General features: G+C 41.1%; 1 protein-coding gene and 1 long non-coding RNA gene across 2 annotated transcripts in view; one reads left to right on the top strand and one right to left on the bottom strand.

Annotated features, from left to right (window-relative positions):
• LOC309501975 (corticotropin-releasing factor receptor 2) overlaps window positions 1–23,534 on the top strand; it is a 108,987-nt gene extending 85,453 nt beyond the window's left edge. The window contains exons 11-13 of the mRNA XM_082174275.1: window positions 12,365–12,406; window positions 20,351–21,428; window positions 21,514–23,534. Of these exons, the coding sequence (XP_082030401.1) occupies window positions 12,365–12,406; window positions 20,351–20,491 (183 nt within the window). The 3' untranslated portion in view covers window positions 20,492–21,428; window positions 21,514–23,534. The remainder of the gene's footprint in view (window positions 1–12,364; window positions 12,407–20,350; window positions 21,429–21,513) is intronic.
• LOC309500980 lies at window positions 8,592–10,833 on the bottom strand. The gene is made up of 2 exons (XR_014206752.1): window positions 10,784–10,833; window positions 8,592–10,244 (listed from the first exon to the last, which is right to left on the bottom strand). It is a non-coding gene; the product is annotated as an uncharacterized lncRNA (long non-coding RNA).
• Window positions 23,535–26,059: the final 2,525 nt, after the last annotated feature.

The following is a 26,059-nucleotide window of genomic DNA, read 5'->3' on the forward strand; positions in this document are numbered from 1 at the left end:
CTCCCCGATAATTTATTGATTAGCCTACTTCTGTACTGGTTTGCGCTTGGCAAAGATGTTCAGATAGCCATTGTTTTTTTTTAAACCATAAACTCTTGCTTTCTCATCTTACTAGGGCTGTAACGATAGACCAAACCTGATTCGGTTCGTATCACGATTTTTTGATTTTAGATTTGAAAACAAATGTTTTTGGTGCTGATGCGGTGTGACTCGTTCAACATGTGGGTGGCGCTACCAACAAAGCATATAAAACCTGTCACAAAAACCGGCAAAAGTAATGATTATTAATATGTCAAATATAGCAAGGAGACATTTTAATTGTTTATTAATAAACAAGTGTTTTCTGTGTCGACTGCAAAGATGAAGTTGACGATGCGTCGCGATCTTCTCAGAACGCTCCAGAGAGAAATGCACATTTCATAAGCAGAAAGCAGTCTGTTTTCCTTCGTTTTGAATTGTTCTGTTTAAAAGTAGACATTTCAAGCTTTCTATATAGTTCTCAGGTCTGTGAGGCAAGTAGCATAGGCTACCCTACGCTGAGTTTCGGTTCATTTATGGGACAAGAGTCCAGTTCACTCGCCCGCGCCTCCGTGTCATGATTAGGCTATCTATTTTCTACTATATTTACTTCTTATTTATTAAATCCAGATGAAACATTGATTAAAATTAAGATACAATTAATATAAAAACGAAATTCACTTTAAAGAAAGGCTTTGTGCTTTCTGTTTGAGGTCTCTGTGAAATTTTTAAAGTCGCTTTCAGAGCAGTCATGTCCATAATGGAGAACTGTCACGCCCGTAACATTGTTTTTTTTGTTGTTGTTGTTTTTTTCACATAAATGCGAACACGAAAAATAAAATAAAAATAATATTTTATGTTCTGTGGAGGCCGATCTTTATTCATCCGGTGGGTATATATCTTTTGGTTTGCACAGTGTAATTTATAGAATTACTAAAAAATATTTTGCCACCTAAAAGTTAAAGATTTTTTGTGTCACGTCACGTCACATGTGTATTTCCCTCATATTAAATATAAAACGCATGTGTAGACTGATATTTTTCTAATGTCTTGACTCCTTTCAGACGTTTCAAAATATTGGTATTAAATGCATTTTCTGAGAATTTATATTTCAAGTTTTGACTGCAAATGTCACGTCCATAACACTGGAATCGCCCAATTTTAACGAATTTATCCTCAACTAGTTTTTGTGGTGTAGGTCTACGTATTTCATTATGTTAAATTAAATAATACTAATAGTAATTTAAAGATGTGGTAGCCCTACATCTTACACATCGTGGAAACAAAATAAGAATGGAACTAAAATATGGTAGTATCGCGCTACAGCGCACATTCTATCAGCAGCAGTTCTGGCGCCTCAGTCGCAATACTGTAAAACTCGACGTACGTTCACATCACATGTTAATGCAGTGGTAGAGTTACACTCACAGGACACTGTGCACTTATTCACAATCACAAAAGTTCATTATTTGCTCGTGCTTTAAAGCTTTGCCGGGTAAACATTTCTTTGGCATTTTGTTCTGACATGATGCACTTTTTCTAAGCGCGAACTGAAGTGCGCCGCACACGCACAGTCAAACAGCTCCAAACTGGATTTTTGTTGGGTCAGACCCATCTGATATCGAAGGGGGGCTGATAACGCGAGATCAACATGGAGCTAAATGGGAAAAAAAACACACCAAATAAGCCACTTTGAAATGTTGCTGTTTTCATGAATATAAAAGTTGGGTGACCCTCCCCCTAGACTAAAAAAAGTTGGATGACCCTCCCTTCAACAAAGAATAAAAAGACATGACCCTCCCCTATTTTCCTCCGGTGGCCCCTTCCATAAATACCGAACGGTCCCTTAGCATTCATATAGATCTACGTACATCTACAAGACTTTACTCTTTAGACCAAATGGTCAGTGAGAGCAGAACGAAGCTGTCTCTATTTTAAAAACATTACACAAGAACAGTATAAAGCAGCAAGCATTCATCTAGTAGTGCATGTTCACATCGTGAAACAACCGAGAAACATGCGGATGGACAAAAAACACACTTTTGGTGTAAATGGCCTGAATTGATCAATTTCAATACGTGAATATATATTTCATCCAGCACTGTTTGTTCTTAAGTATCTTCATACTCTCTGTTTTAAAGACTGAGAAAGCTTTTCACATGATTCAAGGAGAAAGCAGTCTAAACGAATGCGAATCAATTCAGGCTCTTTTGCAAACCCATTTGGCCGATTAACTGAAAAGAAAGAGACGACACAAAAGAATGATTCAATCATAAAGATCGACAGAAGTGCGGAACACACATAATAACTGCTGAAATATTCTTAAGGAAAACATTTCTCCGGTCAGTCAGACATCTTATGTTGCAGTACACAGTGAATACAGCCGTATATGCAGACGCCACTGTTGGCATTGGCCCGGAGAAGAATGCTGTTAGATTGGAAATCAAACAAACCACCACAAGTTTCTCTCTGGCTCTGCAATGAGAGTAAATGAAATATTCAGGATCCACTAAACACTTTCATTCAGTAAGGAGCCCAATTATTTTGTTTTGTTTTGAGAAGTGCACAACCTCCTCCCCAAACTAAAAATATTAGTGGAATCAGAAGAAATGGGTATTACAATCAGACAGAATGAGTGAACAATAGTGCTGATTATTTTCTCACTGTCTGTACTTTCAGCATTTGTTCTGGATGTATAATTTATTTATTTTATTTTACATAATGATAACATTTATTGGGTGGGGAAATGAAAATGAAAAGAGGAATATTGTTTACCAACACATTTCGCATCAACAAATGGGTAATGCTGCTCTCCTCATGCACTGGCTTACCTCTTCAAGCAGTGGTAGAGTTCTGCACTAGTAATGTCGTGTGATTATATGGCGTGTTACACGTGTAACCTCGTTTGAACGCTTGAAGGGGATTGCTGGCTGAAGAAATTCTGTTCCCTGCCGCATTATATGGGTCGCATTCCTGCCGAATACCATGAGCTAGAACGTCATTGACCAACTGTATGCAAGTTAGTGTGTCTCTATAAGACCTCAGGATTGGTGGAAAAATGTTTTATTTCCCTCTACAACACAACGCTGCAGGGGTGATATATATTTTTTTAGGTCAACCCACACTGGTTCCCTCGACAAAAAACCCAATAGGATTTTAGAATTTAGAACGCTTTAGAATAATGCAGAAAATAAGCTCCATGACCAACAAAAGATTGTGATGCATGCATGAATATCACAATCTTTTGTTGGTCAAGGAGCTTATTTTCCTCAATAAATCTAAAGCCAATGAAAAAATCCTTAACCAGGTTTTGTTAAAAATTATATTCTTGACAAATGGACACAAGTTTTATGATTTTTTGAAGTGTAAATAGAATTGGCAGAAGTCTAAAGCTAAACGTAGGCTATACACGAACTACAACACAAGTCACGTGACTAAAACGTCACCATCAGTGAGCTTCAACAACTCTTTCAGCCTTTGTTTAAAAGACATGTTACCTGACAGTTTGAGTCAGGAATAAACACAACAAGTCTGTGAAAGCGGACTAGAGAGTGCAGCTGAATCTTCTTGTTTGTGTGATGATGTTTATTATCCCAGACAGCCTCTGTAAACCTGTTTAGCCAATTGTTAGCACTCGCCTATTTCAAGATGAGTAAAAGCTTTTAAAAAAGGGAGGTATTACTAATGTAATTTATGTCAGACATTTCACCAAAAACCCATTGACTTTGGGACAAGATCACAAAGCAGCTTTCAATTCGAGTCCTAATTCTGCCAGCAACTGCTCTGTATAAAGCACCAATTTACAATCTGTCACTAATTAACCAAATTTCTGAAGCTGATTATATCATACAGATTTATGTAATGTTTGTCATTGTGGCGAGCACTCTCTGCTATGTTGCAGTTTGCTGTCAACAGTTAGAGTGGGCGAGAGTTTGCTCTCTGGGAATTATCCAGCAGTTGAAACACAGGAAGAGTGTAGGCACATCGAGCATCTCAACATCAGCTGGCCCTCGCTGGAGTAATGGCTATGTGGGAGTCCAGGCCCTTGTTAGTACATATTTATTGAATTCCCGCACAGTGTGTGGTAAAATGATGCAGCAAGTCTCCATTATTTATTTAAAAATAGACAGTTAAAGAAGGAAATATGTATAAAAATCTGACAGTCCACATCTGACAGGCAAATATATATGGTGCACAGTGTCATACACACAAATTCAAAACTCTATCAGGAAACACACACGGCACTAAAATAATGGAGTAAACATTAATATTCAAACAATATGAGATGCAACATATAAAACCCTAACATATGTAACTGAAAACAAACATGAGAAGAAAGATAATTACTTAAGTGAAATCACATCAAATGTGAAGTGTCACACAACACTGGTTGTGAGGAAGTGCACCAAAAGAAGCAATTCAACCTCCCCTGTGTTGCTGCACAACAAAACGATCACAAGTGTTTTTTCTTGTTGCTGTTGTTGTTTTAACAAATACATGTAGATAATGCAAACTGGGATAAGACCACCTAAACCGAGACCAAGACCAGAGTGTGTTGAGACCAAGACAAGACCAGCACTCTTCAAATTCATCTGAAAGATCCATATTTACTGCCTTAAAAGGGTGATTCACTTAATATTAACTTCTTGTTTATTGAACATTTGTAAAATCAGTATCATCAATTGTTTATTCAAGTGTGCTATTAGTATACTTCCTTTAAACTAAAAATTAGAAATGATACTTTAGCCCTATTCAGATGGTAATTGTTTCTAATGTGGACATGTGGCACCTCAGTGATAAACTCATGCATTCGGATGGCCATTTATTGATGGTGGAGGAGCAAGTTTTGTAATCCTATGAACTTGTGAACGAACTGCTGACGTGGTCAGTCGCATGATTGTCTGCTGTAAATAAAATGTAATTTGCTTGGAATAATACGAGTAAATTAATAATGTTCTATTTATTATTAATATCTCATTTTTAAAAATAGGAAGCTAGACGCGTGTAAGTTATATTTGAAATGGTTTTCTGTCTTGCATTTTATCTCAAAAGGATGTCATTTTAAAAATAAGGAAATTAGTGGAAACAAGTTAATGCAACCTCTTATTTTACATGAGGTACAAATAAAGCTGCTTGGTTTGTATTTTTAATGTTGTGCATAATAGCCTACATATTTTAAAATTGAATTGCATATATTGCTGCTGCCACAATAACGGCCCATTTCAAGTGTTTTTTTCTCTTTCTCCTTTTTGTTCGCTGAGGTGGAGCGGTGATATTGTTCTTGTAAATACTTTCCAGCATCTTTAAAATGCATGCAAATTACAGTGAAGCGCAACAGTTATCGTACGTACGGTGCTCGGCAGTGATCAAAAAGGATTAAACAGTTAATTTTGAATCTCTTCTTGTAAACTCAGAGATGTGAATTCAGACGGCAATTAAATCACTGACTAACTCATGTAAATAGTGAAAATACCTCACGACCCCGAGACAAACAATTACCGTCCGAATACGGCTTTTGACAAAAAAGATGTTCTCTGCTTTTTGTTTAAAATGTTGCTTTTTTAATGAAACTTACCCATATTCAAGTGTTGATCAATAAGAGTGTTAGTCTCATTGGACAGAGACTCAGGATGTCACATTCACGTTAGTTTGGACTTGTTATGTTTTGTCATCACCTGCCTAAGTCACTCACTTGTTGTCAAGGACAACCCGTGACACAGGAAGGCTGTTAAAAGGGTACTTTTATCCCTTTCCGATGAGGAGGAGATTGCAATTTGTAGGTTCTCCATTCCAGTGCTGTGATTGGCTGCTGGCATCAGCCATGGCACACACAGCGTGGGCCACCCTTCTTTCCCCTGTGGAAATCATTTTGCATAATCTAAAGCACACTGTTAGAACCGTGACTTTGAAGTTTTAACTGTGCATTACTCGCTTCTCAAAACACCTCTGGCGATGTTCTGAATACATGATGGAAGAATACTGAACTATCATGAATGATTATGAATTCATACAGCTACATTTTGTGTAAACTGTTGTATTACCAATAGCGGTAAAGTGTAATACAACAGTTTTACAGTTTTTCCTTAGGAATTTAATGGCAGGCCTGAATCTTGAAGAGATAGTCAAGATGAGCGAAGGATAGTTAGTTCATAGTTAGATCATAAGTTAGTTCATAAAAACAACAACAAAACTTCAATGTAATCAACAATGACAATGGCACACATACCAACTTTTTAACATCAAACATCATTAGCAACATATCCTGAGGTGAAGAAACTAAATAAAATAATAGAAAATTTGAGGTTGTTTCTCTTATTTATAAAAAAAAAAACAGGAATTAAGGCTATATCAAAAGATATTAAAGGGATAGTTCACTTTGAAATAATTTTTTGGTATGTTTTAGCTTACCTCAAGGGCATCCAAGATGTAGGTGTCTTTTTTTCCGCAGTAGTTTCAATTTTGATATTTTTAGGTCAAGACACGAAACGAGCGGTTTGTGTGAGAAAACGAACAGTATTTATATTGTTTTTACCACTTATACGCAGACATGTCCGAGTGATCTGATCTGACGTGTACGCAGACTGGTGCATAGATATATACACTAGATGTCGCCTTAAAGACATTCGTTCCAATGAACGTCTCGGGTTATGACTATAACCCTTGTTCCCTGAGAAGGGAACGAGACACTGCGTCGTTGAAAACGACTCTTTGGGGACGCTCCCTTAGCGTGCGCCTCTGAAGTATGAATGAAACTAATCCAATCCTGATTGGTGTTGCGTCATGACGTAACATGTGACGGCATAACCGGATGCATAAAAGTGACGCTGGCACACACACACATTAGCCTCGCGATGAAGCAAGCCGCTCTCCAGCATTGAGGGGCGTGGCAGGACGACGCAGTGTCTCGTTCCCTTCTCAGGGAACAAGGGTTATAGTCATAACCCGAGACGTTCCCTTTCGAGGGAACTCGCACTGCGTCGTTGAAAACGACTCTTTGGGGAACGAATGCCCACTAGGCCACGCACCGAGAAAAGGCCTGCCCTAGAGTGAAACTGAACTCAGGCACCCATCTAGGACGAGAGCACATGTGCGCCAGGCGTACTAGGGAGGTGCAGACTATAAAACCTGATAAAACTGTGTGGGGTAGCCCAACCGGCTTGCCTCACAGATCTTCTGGAGGGGCACTCCCAAGAGGAGGGCTCTAGAGGACACCATGCCTCTAGTAGAATGAGCCCTTACAGCCAAAGGTGAAGGCAAATTGCGCACCTTGTAGGCCTACTTATGGTTTGTTTAGCCGGGAGCCCCTCATTAGGTGAACCGAAACACACTACAGTAAGTCCGACCTCCTCCAAGAAGAGGACCTCTCAAGGTAATACTCGGAACTCTGACTGGCAGAGCAAGGAACCTCTTCTCTTCTGCCGACACATGTGGTGGAGGATGAAATGCTTGCAGGACCATGGACCTAGCCATGTTAAATTGCACTTAAGGCACATAGCTGGGTCTCGGATGCAGGATGGCCTTAACTCCGCCGGGGCAAACCCCAAGCAAGCTGGCGTTAATGCCAGGGCTTGGAGGTCCCCCAGTCTCTTTATAAGAAGTAGCTAAGAGAAAGGCTATCTAGAACGTGAGGTCCTAGGCAAAGCCGACTGAAGGGATTCGAAGGGAGCCAGGGATAGCCCTTCGAGAACCACCGCCAGGTACCAGGAAGGAACCCTGGACCTGACTGTCAGTCTCATCCTCTATGTACCAAGGAGAAATAGTATGACCAGATGGTGCCTCCCCAAAGGCCCAATATTCAGTGGTGCATGGAACGCCGCAATGGCATCCATGTGCACCATCCATGTGGACGGGGAGAGATTCGCAGAGAACGATCTTGAAGAAAATCCAGAACTGAAGCCACTGGGCAGTTAACTGGGCCTAACTCATGTTCTCTATACCAAGTGGAAGAACATTCCACTTAAGGCCATATAATCTCCTAGTAGACGGAACCCCAGAGATAAGTATGGTTCCGTGCACCCCAAATGATAGAACAGCATTTAGGTACTGAGCCCCCTCAGAGGCCAGACCCACAATTTCCACAGCTCTGGGCGAGGATGGAATATACGGAATATAATCATCATCTTTCGTTCCGAAGGCATCTGCGCGTAACCTTTATTATACGGAACGGATTCCCCTTGGGGGAAAAACCCCTTGGTTTTGAGCCACCACTGAAGGGGCCTCATGTGAAGAAGGCCCAAAGGAATTATGTTGGATGCCGCTGCCATGAGGCCCAGCAGTCTTTGAAATTGCTTTACAGTGATGGCCTGGCCTAGCTTTATCCCTGACACCATGGTCAGGATGGATTTCGATACGTGCGGGAGACATACGTGCCTGCATCGTAACCGAATTCCATACTATGCCCAGAAAAGTAGTTTTCTGAGCTGGTTCTAACACACTTTTCCTAGTGTTGAGTCTCAACCCCAATTTCTGAATGTGGCCAAGAACGACATCTCGATGCCGAATTGCCATTTCTCGAGACTGGGCCAATATGAGCCAGTCATCGATATAATTCAGAATACGGATGCCCTGAAGCCTCAGTGGAGCCAGAGCTGCATCCATACACTTAGTGAACGTGCGGGGAGAGAGTGCTAGGCCGCACGGAAGAACCCGATATTGGTACGCTTTGCCCCCGAAAGCAAACCTCAGGAACCTCCTGTGACATGGAAGGATGGAGACATAAAAATAGGCGTCTTTTAGATCTATCGTGACAAACCAATCCTCGGATCTGATTTGATTCACGATGATGGGAACAGTGAGCATCTTGAACCTGAATCTCCTCAGAGAAAACTATTCAACTGCCTCAAATCTAAAATCGGCTTCAGCCCGCCATCCTCCTTTGGAACTATAAAGTACCGGCTGTAAAACCCGGACTCTTTCTCTGGTAGGGGAACAATTTATATGGCCCCTTTGACCAGTAGAGTTCTGTACCTCTTGTTCCATAACCCGAGCCTGTTCTGGAACCACTGCAGTCAGTACCACCCCAGCAAACTTGGGAGGTCGGTGACCGAACTGCAGTCTTTACCCATATTTTATAATATTCAGGACCCATATAGATATATTCGGAAGGCGTTGCCATTCTTCTACAAAATCTACTAAGGGAACCAGCCCCTCGAGACTGACCTCGGGTGTTTTTCGAGCACTATTCTCGACCTCCTGAAGCGGAGGACCGGCAGGAAAAAGTCGAGAAAGATTTTGTGACCATAGACGGTGCCCTATTGCAAGCTTTTGGGGTGAACGCCACGGTGTGCGTTCGCTGGAAATCATTGTGGCCCGAAGCGCACTTTACGGCGGGATACAGATATCGATTTCCTGAGGGCTCCCCCAGAGGGGAGACTCTTTGGGTTTCGTTCTCGACACCCTGAAGCGGAGGACCGGCAGGGAATAAATCGAAAACAGTTCCGATTGGCGAACGCGAACACTGGCCGCAAGCCTTTTGGGCGCCTTTTACAGCGTGCATTCGCTGAAAACCGATGTGTCCCAAAGCGCACTTGAAGCTGGATACAAACATCGATTTCCTGAGGGCTCCGCGGAGGAGCGATTCTCGCTCATACCTCCACGGGGGGGGACAGCCATCTTCGTCTCGTTTTCGATACCCTGAAGCGGAGGACCGGCAGGGAAAAATCTTAAACGATTTTTGATGTTCGCTGCTCATCATTTTAATTCTTCAGAATTAAATGCAGCCAAAAACACTCGATAAGTGAAACACGGTCTGGATGGTAGGTTGAATTAAAATATCGAACTTCCTAAAGTCAGATAATATATTCCATCATTTCAATTCCATCATATTAATTCATAGAATTGAATGCAGCCATAATCACCAGACAATACTGTTTTAATATTTATTTATACGGTCTCGTAATCTACACGCTGCCTCGGCAAACGCGAGATTCGAGCCGTTACAATATATTTGGCTTTCATCCCTCGAGAAGAAAGTCATCAGGTGCGAGGTTGAAACATCCGACAGCGCACGGATTGCACTCGCGCCGATATATTTCTCAATGAAGTGAACACTGCCAGCACCCTCAGGAGCTGATTGTGAATGCCTCGCACCCAACAGTATTATTTCACAGATCGCGTGTGTCCCTTTTATTGCAGACTCGTAATCTAAGCGCTGCCTCAACAAACGCGAGATTCGAGTCGTTCACAATATATTTGGCTTTCATCTCTTCGAAAAGAAAGTCAACGGGCTCGAGGCTGAAACACCCGAAACGCACGGCTGTGTGCGTCGAGATATTTCTTAAAAACCACAGCCAGCACCCTCAGGAGCTGACAGTGCATGCCTCGCACCCACACAGAATCTTTATTGCAGAGTAGCCGTCATCTACGCGCTGCCTCGACAAACGCGAGATCCGAGCTATAGATTCTGTATTGCAATGTAGTGGGACAACTTTTTATTTTTATTTTGGGTTACAACAACACCGGCGAGTGTGACTCATGTTCCTCGTCCCCGATGCTGAGCACATCCACATCCACTTCCTCAGAAGCAGATAGCTCGAGCATCGGGCACTCGTCACGGGCAGAAGAAGCCACATCGCGGGCTTCTGCGTCGTGAGCGAGCGTTATAGAATCTGCGGATGATGAACATGAAAGTGCCTCGGCAGTCTCGTTCTCATCCGCGAGATCCTTCTGCGATCCCCACGATCCAAGCCACCGCGCCGCCTCAACGGACGCGGGACCCGAACCGCGGGGATCGCGAGCCAAGTGGGAGCGCAGCACTCTATAGTACTTTCACAGTGTTCACAGGCAGCCCCCTCGAGAACTGCCTGTGCGTGCTGCCCTCCTAACAGTGTACACACAACTGATGCGTGTCTCCACCCGTGAGAAATATAGGGCAGGGGTGCACACACTTAGTGTATCTTTCACTCGCCATAATATAGAGGATTTCACTGACAAACAACATCAAATAAGACAGACAGTTTCACAGAGAGCGCTTGCTGAAGAGCGAAAGCTAATGTGTGTGTGTGCCAGCGTCACTTTTATGCATCCGGTTATGCCGTCACATGTTACGTCATGACGCAACACCAATCAGGATTGGATTAGTTTCATTCATACTTCAGAGGCGCACGCTAAGGGAGCGTCCCCAAAGAGTCGTTTTCAACGACGCAGTGCGAGTTCCCTCGAAAGGGAACTGCCGTAGACAAGGCGACATCTAGTGTGTATATATCTATGTACCAGTCTGCGTACACGTCAGATCAGATCACTCGGACATGGCTGTGTATAAGAGGTAAAAACAATATAAATACTGTTCGTTTTCTCACACAAACCGCTCGTTTCGTGTCTTAGGCCATCAATGTGTACTTACGATGGGGAATTGTTTAATTTGGACGACGGGGAATTGTTTTAATTTGGACTCTGTGCTTGTGTTTTGAGATAATGACCATAGACCTGCATTATATGACTGACAGACAAGAACGGTTTGACCTAAAAATATCAAAATTGAAACTACTGCGGAAAAAAAGACACCTACATCTTGGATGCCCTTGAGGTAAGCTAAAACATACCAAAAATTTATTTCAAAGTGAACTATCCCTTTAATATCTTTTGATATAGCCTTAATTCCTGTTTCTTAGTGTAGATTTCTAGAGACATTTGAAGTACAGTGCTCACTATCTCTAAAACGTTTTATGTATTCTTTCTCATATTGGTCAAAGCTTGTGGGAGGTCTGGTTTGAGTCTTGCATGGGATGATTCATGAGCCATTGCTTTTGTGCATTGAATATAAAATCCCTAGGGTGCTTGGTACAGTAATTTCAGTTCTATTTATTCTCGTGTCTGTCAGGTACACCTGAAAGAACTGTATAAATGCCAATATTGCGAAAATATTTTGTGTAAGAGAGTTGGGGACCATTATTGGTCTAATGTCACCTTTTAAAGTGGGATCTCCTGATCTCTTTCTGTTTGAAGTGGTCTGGAGTCTATTGCGTCTTCTGCTCTCATGAAACTTGTAAGTGCTTCAGTGTGAAAAATAGTTTTGTTTCCCCTGAGAACATTATTTCTCAGCAACCTTTGATGCAGTCAGTCCTCAGAAGTGGAGCTGACACCTGAGCAACTACATGTGCCAATTATTTTTGGATGGAGCTTTGTTCCTGAGAATTTTGTTGTTGTTTTTTGTTTTTTTACTGCGAGAACAACCTGTGGTACAAGACCCACTGTCAAACCACCATAATCTGGCACTTCACATACTGAACAAGGCCAAAAATATTACATTTTGATGAGCAACATTTTTAATTTTATCGTTTCCATTTAACAAAGTTAATTGAAGTGACAGTTTAACTGATGTTGTTTATGTTTTGTTTTTCTCTCACAGGGATTCTTTGTGTCGGTATTTTACTGCTTTCTAAATGGGGAGGTGAGTCAATGATGAGTGTAATTTCATGGATGGACAGAAATGAAAGATGACTATAAATATATAGGCCCTTTCCACAGCCATATCACCCCGTCACCCTATCTGTTCTCTGACACCAAGTCTATTATTATGTGGGAGGCTATTTAACCTGACTCGCTTACACACAAACACCAAGACAAACAGAGCAATATATCAGCACCCTGCAAACTGCTCTCATTTAATGGGGCCATGTTTATTGCCTACAGGATTCCTCTTCAGTATCACTTGACACATCTGTCATTTTTCTCTAGTTATTTCCCTCTTCTACTGTATGTCCAAACAGAATAACTAATATTATTTGTGTGCGTGTAGATAAAAGTTGGCCCACATAGAATGTGTGCACTTTTTTCTGCATTGTGGAAGATATGAACTCACAATACTGTTATCCTCTCAGCCAGAGCCACAGGGGGGGGTTTATGAGTTAACTGGAGAATATGTCATTTATGACACACGCTGATCCAGAAGCAACAAAGACACAGGGAAGAGGCAGATGGAACATGTAACCAAATAAATACACAACTGTAATAGTTCTTTCCGATAATCATATGTGTATTTAAATATAATGACAATGGTTAGCATTTAGCATTGCATATAAATATATTTTTGCTTCATACTGCGATCAGGAAACCAATTGGATCGCAATCAGAAGTTACTTCAGACACTCGCTGGTGTCTGAAAGTGAGTTTCGAGCTGAGAATTGTCTTTAATGTTGAGGTTAGCTTTTAGCCTGATATGAAAACATGGCAAATGAGAAGCGGTGTTCACTTTCGAACTCCGCCTCTGTTCGTAACCACTCCTCAAGCCCCTGTTGGCCCGCTCTGGACCAAGGTATTCAATGGACCAAAAAAACCCTGGCCGTTAGCCCCGATGAAGCCCCGACGAGGCCCGATCAAGCCTGGGAAGTTACAGTGGAAACGCGACTCGTCCTGCCACATACTAGCACACTTGCTTTTGGCCTGACAGTGGAAACATGGCTATTGTTGCCGAAACCTGGGAGGAAAGAGGGGCACACTGTTGGAGAGCCCTCGCTGCCGAGGGGGGTCGTGGTGGTGCTGAGGAGGTCGTGCAGTGCGGATGAAGGTGCGCCTGGTTTGCCTGACTCCTGTAGGGGCGGCTGACAGAGGAGTTGCCAGGGTCAGATGGAGGGCAGGGCCTGCTCCTGTCCGCTATAATGGGGATGAGCAGGCTGAGTGAGGGAATGGAGGACTCGCTGCCGAGGGGGATCGTGGTGCTGAGGAGGTCGTGCAGTGCGGATGAAGGTGCGCCTGGTTTGCCTGACTCCTGTAGGGGCGGCTGACAGAGGAGTTGCCAGGGTCAGATGGAGGGCAGGGCCTGCTCCTGTCTGCTATAATGGGGATGAGCAGGCTGAGTGAGGGAATGGAGGACTCGCTGCCGAGGAGGATCGTGGTGCTGAGGAGGTCGTGCAGTGCGGATGAAGGTGCGCCTGGTTTGCCTGGCTCCTGTAGGGGCGGCTGACAGAGGAGTTGCCAGGGTCAGATGGAGGGCAGGGCCTGCTCCTGTCCGCTATAATGGGGATGAGCAGGCTGAGTGAGGGAATGGAGGACTCGCTGCCGGGCGCCCGAAGCCAGAGGAATCAGGCCCGAAGCCATCACATGGCACTGCAAGTGAGGGCTTCACAGTTGGTTGAAGACCGAGCGGCAGTGTGTTCGTGGAACCGGACCAATAATTTTTTTCCCCCTTTTTCCTCTCTCTTGCCTCTGTCCCTCCTCATCCTTACATCTCCTTTCTCTTACCTCGTCTGTCTTACTCTCACACCCTAATACCCGGTCCTGCAAACAGTATACTAAAGCGGCATACTATAAGGTTACTGCTGGTTTATCAGCCTGTAAAGCTGAGAATCTGTTAAACATTCCAAAAACAGAGAGAAAGAAACACCATCGAAAGCACATTCTCAGCAGCAACTGTAGTCACATATATCTTAAATGTCGCTGGAGCTGCACCCAAAGAGAAACGCTCTTGAAGAAATCCAGCACTGATCCACCAGAGAGGTGAACTGGTTTCCAACCCTCAAACTCTGTACCACAATGCAAAAAGTAGCCCCAATTTAAGGCATAAAGGCACCTTTTAGACAAAACTTGTGGAGCCTGACCTCCCTTTCAGGACCATAAAATCAGAAATGACCCTCGGAAGACTGAGGTTGAGAAGTCTTAGCTGTCGACCTCATGTCAATTCTTTCTTAAACTGTGTCATGACATTCCCCCCAGCTATGCCTAGAAACGTCCCTGTTTGTTCCTACATAACTGTGCCAGTTTCATGTCTCTTAACAGAAAATAATTATAAAAAATCACAAAAAAATAATGGCCAGTTTCTATACGACTAGTTTCTAGTTATGCCGTCTTTTCTACAGTCCCTTTCTGCTCTGATGACTGCAGATCTGAACAAGTCTGTGAAAAACCACATTATTCAGCACGATTTCAGAATATTCTTAGTGTTTATTATTATCATCATCATTGTTATTGATATAACTTATTGACATGTTTAAATAAAAATCTTCAAAACTAATTAACTAAACATTTATTATTTTACAGTCTAATGGTCTTTCTTTATATCTGATTTGTTATGTGGGTTAATTATTTGGATTTCTGTTATGACCCCAGGCAAGATGTAGAACATGCTTACACTCAAGATGATCTGTCATCTAGACCGTCAACATCAAACCAAATCATATCAGTGCCATCTGTGACTCAGCTATGTCATTCTCTGTTTGCCCATACACATTATAATGTGTTTAGATGAAGGCAACAGCGTTCGCTCTCATGACTGACCGACTAAATGAATCAATTTGATAATGAAAAGCCCCTAGCAATCATCCAGCTCTTTTTATTGTTCTTTTTCTAAGCTCTTTTTCTTTTTATAACCATTACATGCATGTCTTTTTGATGGCTAAAAAATCAAGTCCATTTGGCTCTATCCATTTCAGTTTCAAATCTTGCACTTGAATGAAGACTGGCACTATTTTAGGGCAAAAGAGTTTTACAAATAGTTGTTGAGGGTTAAAAAAATTCATGGTCATGCATCTGCATTTAAATTCTTGTATTCTGAATTCTTGAATTATTGTAGAAATAAAAAAATAGTCATCGTTGTCATCGTCAGACATACTCCAAAAATTGCTAATATTAGATAATGCGTGAGAAGTAACACTCTGAGTAGAGTGAGCTTGAAAGCCAAGAAGCTAAGTTAGCCAAGGAGCCTCATAAACAAGGTAAATCGCATCCTTAACCTATTGTGACATCCTTTTTTGTAGCTGCAACTAGGGCTGGGCGATATGGCCTACAACAAAAATCCCCGTTTTTTCACAAAAAATCCAATTTACGATTTAAATCGATTTTTGTTCTTCCCCTACTTAAAATCAATCTGCAGATGACAAAGAAATTGTTCAATTTTTTTTAAAACTTTTATTTTGTTTTGATTTTCCCTTCTGGGATTTGATTTGGATTTTCCCCTTGGGGTTAAAGTGCAATCAGAAACAACAAGCCAAAAAGACAAGATGGCAGGCCCTGCCTTTGTAAACAGTGAAAATGTAACATAACATAACGTAACATAACATGAAATGGGTGGACTGGGATTGGTGGGGAACGTGAAAAAAAAATGTTTCATCACAATAAAGTGTATTGTGATTGTCAAAACATTTGGTAACTAAACAGAATTTTATTAAGTTTAGTGACAACACAATGTTTACATGGTACAATGACTGGTATGCTACTGTTTTTATTATTGCTTTCACAATTTCAATTCAATTCTTGTGATTTGATTCTGATCTTGATTCAATATCGATTCCTTTGGATAAATACTAGGTACAGTAGATACATGTTAATTTAAAGCCCTGTCAGCTGGTATTATTATTAAAGGTTAAAAATAACATCTCAAATGAAATATTATGCGTTTTTTTATAATAACAAGTTCAACATTATAATATTTTAATGATATAGGTAAAAATATAATAAATATGTAATATAGTTATCATATTTAGCAAAATACTACTCTCTACAGCAATTATTTTAAAGTCCAACTAACGTGCTATGGTCATTAAATGGCTTTCCAGAGGTAAAAGTAACTTTACGTGACGTATTGTCCTCCAGCTGTTATTATAGACCTCTTTCCGCAGTTGAAAAACACAGATTGATCGATTTTATTTCATTTCGGTAAGTTGAACTGTATCTTTCAAATGACCTATTGATCATTCGTGTTTATTTAGCCTACAATTAACTAGTAGTAAAGAGTAACAGATGATCGGTTCACGTGCCGCTTGAACTCTGTCAGCGATCTGTCAAGCGCCAAAACTGAGTTTATTGTTTGAATTTCGTAATTAAATCGACAGAATCTGAGAGCTGAGAATTTGTTTCATAGCAATAGTAACCTTCTCTGTCTGTGTCAGTGTCCTCTTTGCTTCGCGACTTTTCTCTGCGTGAGAAAATGGATGTGTGGCGTGAGAGCGTTTAAAAAGTGACGATTGCGTGAGTCTCACGGTGAATTTGTGAGAGTTGGCAGCTCTGCGGATTCAGTTTGTAAGACTGTAGGTTGTTTTTTGGCGGGTGTGTTTGTGCTGCCGCGGTCTTGCCGTGTTGTTTGTGTATCTCTATGCCAAACGCGCGGGGGAAGAGCTGAGCCCGTTCGGAGCTACGGGAGCCCAGAGGGGAGCGTCGGCGAATGTTAAAGGGATAGTTCACTTTGAAATTAATTTTTGGTATGTTTTAGCTTACCTCAAGGGCATCCAATATGTAGGTGTCTTTTTTTCCGCAGTAGTTTCAATTTTGATATTTTTAGGTCAAACCGTTCTTGTCTGTCAGTCATATAATGCAGGTCTATGGTCACTGTCTCAAAGAGCATGCACAGAGTCCAAATTAAAACAATTCCCCGTCGTCCAAATTAAACAATTCCCCATCGTAAGTACACATTGATGGCCTAAGACACGAAACGAGCGGTTTGTGTGAGAAAACGAACAGTATTTATATTGTTTTTACCACTTATACACAGCCATGTCCAAGTGATCTGATCTGACGTGTGCGCAGACTGGTGCATAGATATATACACTAGATGTCGCCTTAAAGACATTCGTTCCAATGAACTGCCGTAGACAAGGCGACATCTAGTGTGTATATATCTATGCACCAGTCTGCGCACACGTCAGATCAGATCACCTTTAAAGAGAAAAACGATTTTCATTCAAAAAAATCGACGTAAACTGCACATTCGAATTAATCGATAAAATGGATTTATCGCCCAGCCCTAGCAGCAACACCCTAATTGTGGCCATCAAAGCAAGAAAACAACTGAATAAATGATGCCACTGGCTCCTGCGGTCAGCAAGGACGACGATCCCGGGTGGAGTCGACTAGTCGATGGGCCGAGGTGGAGTGACGGGCTCGGCGACTCCATTTTCAAAGGCGGAGCTGGAAACCATAAGATCCGCACAGCAGAGTGGAGTAAACAGAGGAGGAGCCCAGGAACTGGATGGAGCTCGCAGAGACACAGGAGACTTGGAGCTGGCTGGGACCAGCAGCGACAGGAGACTTAGGGGAATAACGTCTTCCTCAAACCATTGCATTGGGACCTGGCACAGCTTACCCTCAGCAGCAGGAGAATGGGCAGGGCTCATTCCACGGCGTCATACTCCACAAGGATGCCCTCCGTGACGGATGTTGTTGCCAGCTCTCGCACCTGGTCAGACTCTCAGTTGGGCTTGCGCGTCGACTCTGCCACTGGTTTCGAGGCGGGCTTGGTGGGCTCAGGCTCTTCGTCAGTGATGGGCATGGCTGATGATAGGCTGGGCTCTGGGTCCAATGTGGGGCTGGCGGTGAGTTTGGGGGGGATTCACATTTCACCAACACCCACTCAAAGTATTCTGCAAAGCTCCCTCGAGGACCTGCCATGGGCATGCATCCCTCGGACCGCTCGTTGAGGGTGGTGTAGTAAAAGACGTAGAGGGAGCAGTGAGGGTAGTGAGTGAGACACGCCAAATCCCTCGTGTGGTCCTCGAGGGAACACTCTTCCTGTTCCATGAGGAGAAGGCAGACTGCAGGAATTTCCATCTTTTCTTTTAAATCCGTATTTGTGGTTCAATGATCTGTCACGGGTAGCAACAGCAATAATCGCACGACACAGGAGAATATAACAAAAACAAGTCTTTAATAAATCCAAAAGAGAACACAAGAGGAGATCACACAGTGTGTAATATCCAGCAGCCATGTCACCCTGTAGCCCAAGACTGGTTGCCCACTGAAGCTAAGCAGGGCTGGGCCTGGTTAGTACCTGGATGTAAGACCTCCTGAGAAAACCAGGTTGCTGCTGGAAGAGGTGTTAGTGAGGCCAGCAGGGGGTGCTCACCCTGTGGTCTGTGTGGGTCCTAATGCCCCAGTATAGTGACGGGGACACTATACTGTTAAAGAGCACCGTCCTTCGGATGAGACGTTAAACCGAGGCCCTGACTCTCTGTGGTCATTAAAAATCCCAGGATGTCTTTCGAAAGAGTAGGGGTGTAACCCCGGCATCCTGGCCAAATTTGCCCAGTGGCCTCTGTCCATCATGGCCTCCTAATCATCCCCATACTGATTGGCTTCATCACTGTCTCCTCTCCACCAGTAAGCTGGTGTGTGGTGGGCGTTCTGGCGCAATATGGCTGCCGTCGCATCATCCAAGTGGATGCTGCACATTGGTGGTGGTTGAGGAGATTCCCCCTTCTATGTAAAGCGCTTTGAGTGCTGAGAAAAGCGCTATATAAATGTAATGAATTATTATTATTATTATTATATACAACACAACCACGCAACACAAAGACATATATTACACCAAACAAGTAACTGACAGAACTCAGGGCTTAAATGCACAGGGAATGGTAATCAACAGAACTAGAAACAGGTGTGGAACTAATGAGTAAAATAAACAAACAGAACTTAGGAAAACCGTAACAGGGTACAGAATGAAAACGACACCAAACCAGAATGAGACTGAGATTACGTCTAAGATTAGTTCTGGTGCTAAATTAGATCAATCTTGAGTTATGGCTAGTCCTGAATAGAATCTTATGCACTCACATTTATACAGTCATGTTTATATAAAGTGGCAAAAATAGTGGCAAGAATACATTTGTGAACCCTTTGAAAAGTTAAACCCACAATAATAGACAAACACAATCTGTCAAAACTAATAAGACACGAACGGTTCTACCGTTAACATGTTTTATTGAATAAATTCAACGTGATTGAACCTTTGCATTTAGTAACTGATATTCTTTTAGCAGCAAACCTCCAAAAAATGCTTTTTTTAAACCTCTCACCCACAAATCTTTTTCAGTCTATTGATATTTCTTGGTTGTCTTGATAGCTCAGCCCACTTAAGGTCCACACAGCATCTGAATTCGCTTAAGGTCAGGACTCAGGAAAACACGTACCTTGTTCTTTTTTCCTTTTTTTAACATTTAGTGGATTTATTTGTGTCCTTTGGATCATTGTCAGTTGCATCAGGTTGAAGTCATGAACTGTTTTCCTGAGGTTCTCCTGTAAAATCTCTTGATTTTTTCCGTTTTTTCAATGCTTGTACAGTGTTCAGGCCCTCAGGCAGTGAAGAAGCAGTAAACCATGACGCTCCTTCCAGCATGCTTCAATGATGGGAAGATATTTTTAAGTGTGCAATGCCCATTTTTGCCAAAAAGTTCAACTTTTATCTCAATTTGACCAGAAGCATTGTGGAACATCCAGAGACATGCCTCAGTTTTGTTTTAGACAAGAGTGGTTTTCTCCAGTATGTGTTGTCCGATCATGAACACCATTCTTGTTCAGTGTTTTTTTGATAGTGGACAAGTGATACTGAAGATTCTCCTCCACAATCAGTGCAGAAAATTCAAATGCTGAATTTAAAATACCATGAACTAATGCATGTTTCTCTTCATAGGTGCGTTCTGCAGCCAGAAAGCGTTGGCATCGATGGCAGGACCATCACGCACTGCGAGTCAGAGTGGCGAGGGCCATGTCCATCCCCACCTCCCCCACCCGCATCAGCTTTCACAGCATCAAGCAGACCACGGCCGTCTGACCTTTACACAACCGCTTCTCCTCCTTAGTAATTCAGCCACACAGAGGGACTGCAAGTGGCACGAGAGACCAAATGATTGTTTGCCTTTCCGATGGTCATGGGTGTATCATCCAATAACCAGTGAATTTAATTTATATGTCTGTAATTTTGACAATCTGCTCTGAATTAACAGTTTTTTAAACAGTATTGATGAACTGTTTCTTTTCACTTATAGTAGTTTGCAAACATCCAGAACACTGTAGCATCTGTTTCATCTATCTGTCTATCTATCTGTCTATCTAATTATCTATCTATCTATCTATCTATCTATCTATCTATCTATCTATCTATCTGTCTGTCTGTCTGTCTGTCTGTCTGTCTGTCTGTCTAATATTTGGTAGCTGACAGTGAGTTAGTAATGAACTCAATAATAATTTCATGGTTTTTTTAGGGAGGGGACGGTGGTCTATTTATTACAACAACAACAAAAAAAGTCTCAATGTTTTAAAATAAAACAATCTTAGTCCAATTCCAGCCCACACTTGTGAATCTGAATCACACTCGGGACCAGAGTCTCCAGATCTCCACATAAACAGCAGATATGGTTGTTCTGCAACAACGGAAAGCAACTGCTAGTACTCACAGGCCAATACTCAGTTATATAAATTACATATCTATGTGTTTTTCACCAAACTATAATCATGTGCATTTAGAAAACTTTGAACATATGGGAAGATTCTATGATACTTTTGCACTTTTTTCCTAGAGCTTGAAGGTGGTCACTCTTCATTGTCGAGTGCAAGCAGGACATTTTATATTTTTCTAGAAAAAAAAAATAATTCTACTTCACTACAAAAATTAAATTGGCAAGCCATTGTTCTGTGACCCCAAGGTTGGCTGTCTGCAAGTGAGCCACAAGATTGCTCTCCGTAACCACAGTAAACCTTGATCCAGACAGGTAATCTTTATTTATCTCTCTTTTTTTGTTATGGCCATCAACTCTAATACAAAGGAACTGTAATTGGCATGGTTTCACTCTACAGGGTGAAGACCTAAGCATAAAGCAATCGCATGCTCTCATCCTTCCTGAACTAGGAAAAGGACACACAATCCCCGATGACTGATATCTGTCTGCAATTCAACAAGCAAGGAAAAATCGGCTTGAGCAAGATTTCGGATTTTAATGCAAAAGTTCATTTGATTCAATGTCCACCAAACTTAATTTCCTACCAAAAGAGCATTTAATGGGTGGGATATTTTGTCAAAGTGGAAGTAAAACACCTATAATAGCCTGCAAGGACCAAAAAGGCCCTCACCTCTTAGACTGTAATCAGGGTGACCCTGAACTGAATCTTCAGTATGGATCCCAGTACAACCAACATCGTCCTCATTCTCAGCAGACGATCCCTTTAAAACTGCATCAAGATCTCAGAGCTGATGTATACGGTCAGATCTGGTGTTTGGCTGATGCGTCTCACATATAGCTGTGTGTTCCTCGAGGCCGACAGCTTCACCTCAAAGATGCCATCGGGACCCATGATCAGCCTGAGGTTCTCACATCCATAAATATCAGGACTGTTGACTTCGAGACACTGCCCAGTTTCCGATACAGTGACAAGAATATATTTGTGAACCTTTTGAAAGTATCTGAATTTTTCCATTGATTACTCATACAATGTGATAAACTCTCACATTTAATAAAACCCACGCATCTCCACTAATAATAATAACAGTAACAAATGTTCTAAACAGGTTTCCCAAAGACTCCTCCAATCCCCATGTGGTCCACAGTTATACAAGGAATTTGGATACATCAAAGCATTACAAAGATATAAGTTAAATGGTCATCTATTTGCAGAACACAATAACTAAACTTGATACACATGATTTAACAAACATGGCCACCAGCAGCCAATCAAATTTCAGAATGGTTGACCATTATGAATATTGATATATTCGTACATAGTGCCGAAACGAAGCTGTGTACCCTGAAAGGTGGCACTATAATAATTCTCATAACTCTATCCATGCATGCTAGCATCAACGTATCTGTTTCATCTGAATATTTGTGTGTCAGGCCCTTGAAATGTAGTTTTATGTATTTTTCTATAAAGTTTATCCACCATTCTAACTCCTTTAAAAATCTAACAAAAAACTTAGAACTCCTCCTAGGAAGATCTTCACAAAACTTTGCACACATCAGCTCTAGTCCATGCAGTGTCTATCGATGGAAGAAGGATGGAAGAAATCCATTCAGGGCTCAAAGATTCAAATCTGTGTAAATTGTTCAATACACTGACTCGTAGTATTTAGAAATTCATTATAGCTGTTTGCAAAGAAACCTGTAATTACCGAAATACTTAGATCATCTTTATGTACCCAGATCTGTTATTGAAAACATATTTGTCAAGTTGCAAGATGTACTTGAATGTATTACTTTTAAAAATGTGAAAGAATCGAAAGGCAGTCTGTGTGTGTGTATGTGTGTGTGTGTGTGTGTGTGTGTGTGTGTGTGTCCTCCAAACTTGTAAATAGAATTTATACGAGGAAAGAAAGTATGTATTTTGAATTGAAAGTATTGAAAGTTGTTTTAAAAGTATTTCTCTGTTTGAAACAACTTAGTGTAATTAAGGTTATAAATATTAATAGAGATAGTGTATTTCCAAATAATTATCAAGAGTGTACATTGATACATGATTTTGATACCTTTGAATAAAAAGAAGTAAAAACTAATTGGGCAGAAGAATTATGTGAATTATGTAGATAATAGAGGGCTAACATTTCTCCTCAAAACTGATATTGTATATTTGCCAAAGACAAGAATATTTAATGTTCAGTTTGCTTTTTGTGTTTCAGAATGTTTTATTACCAGGTTTTCTGTTTGTTTGTGTGATACATTTTCTGCCATGTTACCTTGCATATTTTTTGTTTGTTTTTGTTTGTAATTATTTTTTTTTTTACCAAATGCCTTAACATTTTGAAAGTGTGGATATGTAAACTATAGACATAAAGGTTACATGATCGATGTTACTTTTTGAATATAAAACATTGTGAAACAGCCTTAGGTCCTGCATTGATTCCTGATTTCATCAAACTTCTGTTCTGTGTGGGATTTAAGAGACCCTTTATAAAATGTATACGTTTGCATACTTGGCATTGATTAAGTCGGTGGAACATTTAGAATAGAGAAAATGTATTATTATTTTTGCTATTATTATTTTTACACATAGCATTGTAGTAATTGTTTAGGACCCTAAATATATAAGAGACACATGAGAAAATTAGGGTTAAATCAGTTACAGACTCACTGAAACACACCATTCAGATATCACATGCTACATTAGACACAGCAGAGCATCATCTCAGTATTCACACCAATCCCATTTTCCCAGTCTCACATTTTTTAAATACTTTTACAGTTTGTATTACACATTTAAAAAATGCATTATACACCCCTTGAAATCAATGCAATTGGGTGAAATTCACCAGCGATATTAATGCAGGTGTGCAAAATCATGTTCAATAAAACAAATAAAAACATCACATTCAGATGCTATAGGCGCTGATATAACTTGGGATAGCCGGAGGGTGCGTGTCAAGTTATATAATTCATATGCTGATTTCTCTGTGTGAGTTTTTCTTGGCTAGACAACAAATAGAGCATAAATTCGTTCTTCAACCATCTTTCTCTCACCATTAACAGGACATTATTTATTGCAGTTTGCATATGTTAATGCCAGCCAAGTTCTTTAACAATAAACCTGTGAGTAACCCTGTGAATGTATAAGGAGAGGACATTTGCATATGCCTGCCTCCAGAGGAAGATAATGACAAATAGTTATACATCATCGCACTATAGGCCCCGCCCACTGATGTTCATTAGCGTAACGGCTGACATTTGCCTACACTGGATGTGAGCGTAGCGTAAAAAGTAAATAGAAGTCATTATAATGACTGACGCTGTCTACACTGACACAGAATACTGTTTCCTATGCAAGGACGTTAGCCAATTATAACATTGGCCATTTACTGACAAGCCTTAACGAGGTCATGAATTGAGAAATCAAATTTGCCTTGAGCTTTTCACATATAAGAGGTCATCAATTAAAAATGTATAATTTCAGACAGAGGGTCAGAATATGTCACGTCGTGGTTGCAGCAGGGATGAAAAAGGCAGTATCTAATCGCAGCAGTTTTCTTTATTAAACACTAAATTAAAATATCCAACACTCAGAGGATATAAGAAACAGAACAACCATTTAACTGATGAGATTGGATCAAAGGAATAACTGAAAACAAGCTTTATATTAACAAATGGAGGAAACGAGAACCAGGTGGATCAAATGTATCTATGAAAACCATGGAAACTAAGGGTACGTTTACACGACAACAGTACACTTAAAACAGAGAAGTTTTTCCTGGGAGTTTTCTGCATACAAACACAACCATTGTCAAAACGATCCCCATTCACACGAATCTGCGAAAATGACGAAAGTTTTGCGTTTTTGTTGTTTACACAGAGATCGCTTTCAAAAACTTGCACTTTGAAACACGTTTTTCAAAAGTTTGTGTTTTCAGGCTCCCAAAACACTGTTGTTTTCGCATTTAAAGTTGAACATTTTTAGTCAAACTTTTTTAGTAACAGCCCCTAATGCAAACGAAGGAAACAGAGAGGGAAAACAGGCAACAATGAGTCCAACTCAAACTAAACTCAAACTAAGACATAATGTGACATTATGCCCCCCTCCAAAAAAGGCGCGTCCACACAACTTATACTTCCGACAGAGGGGCGGGAGAGAGATTTGGAGGAGGACAAGGAGCTGGTTAAAGGGAACATCCAGAAGGAGGGAGGAGCCTGGGAGTGACCCCTAACAGAGCCACTAGGATGAGGCCCATTGCGTGGCGCTGTACCGCTGGTGACACGGGCTATCATGCTCGCGCTTCGACTTACCTGATACAATTTTATATAGATATTGTATGTGGTTGAATGGACTTTGTGTTTTAAAATGATTTTTAACTCTTAGGTTCAGTATTAAGTATTTAATTATTTTAGAGTTTTGGCTCCTGTGGATGGTAACACATATAGCGGCTCAAAGACAGTTACTCAACTGGATAAAATAGACATCTTTTGCCTGGAATAATTCTAAGCAACGTAAGATCTCTACAGAATAAAATTGAGGAGCTTTGTGTACAAGCTAAGATTTGCTTAGAATTCAGAAAATCTGGCCTTATGGGGCTTACAGAAATATGGCTGTATCCTGACTTGGCCAGCTCGCAGTTTGAGGTGGATGGCTTCTCCCTGGTTCAGGCAGATTGTTCGGCTGCATCAGGCAAGAATGGAGGTGTGTGTGCGATTGTGAATGAAGGCTGGTGTACCCAGTTCGCAGTGAGATCTATAATATGCAACACCAATATTGAACTGCTTTGTTTAAGTTTGAGACCTTTTTATTTATCAAAGGGAGTTTGGAAATATCATAATTTGTGTGGAGCAACGGAGTTAGCGGAGCAAATTAATAACTGTGTTCAACAACAACTTCAATGCACATGTGTTTATTTTGGGCTATTGTAAACATTGCAAACTAGAATTGT

The sequence above is a fragment of the Leuciscus leuciscus genome (genome assembly GCF_965113295.1).
Source record: "Leuciscus leuciscus genome assembly, chromosome: 6".
NCBI lineage: Eukaryota > Metazoa > Chordata > Actinopteri > Cypriniformes > Leuciscidae > Leuciscus > Leuciscus leuciscus.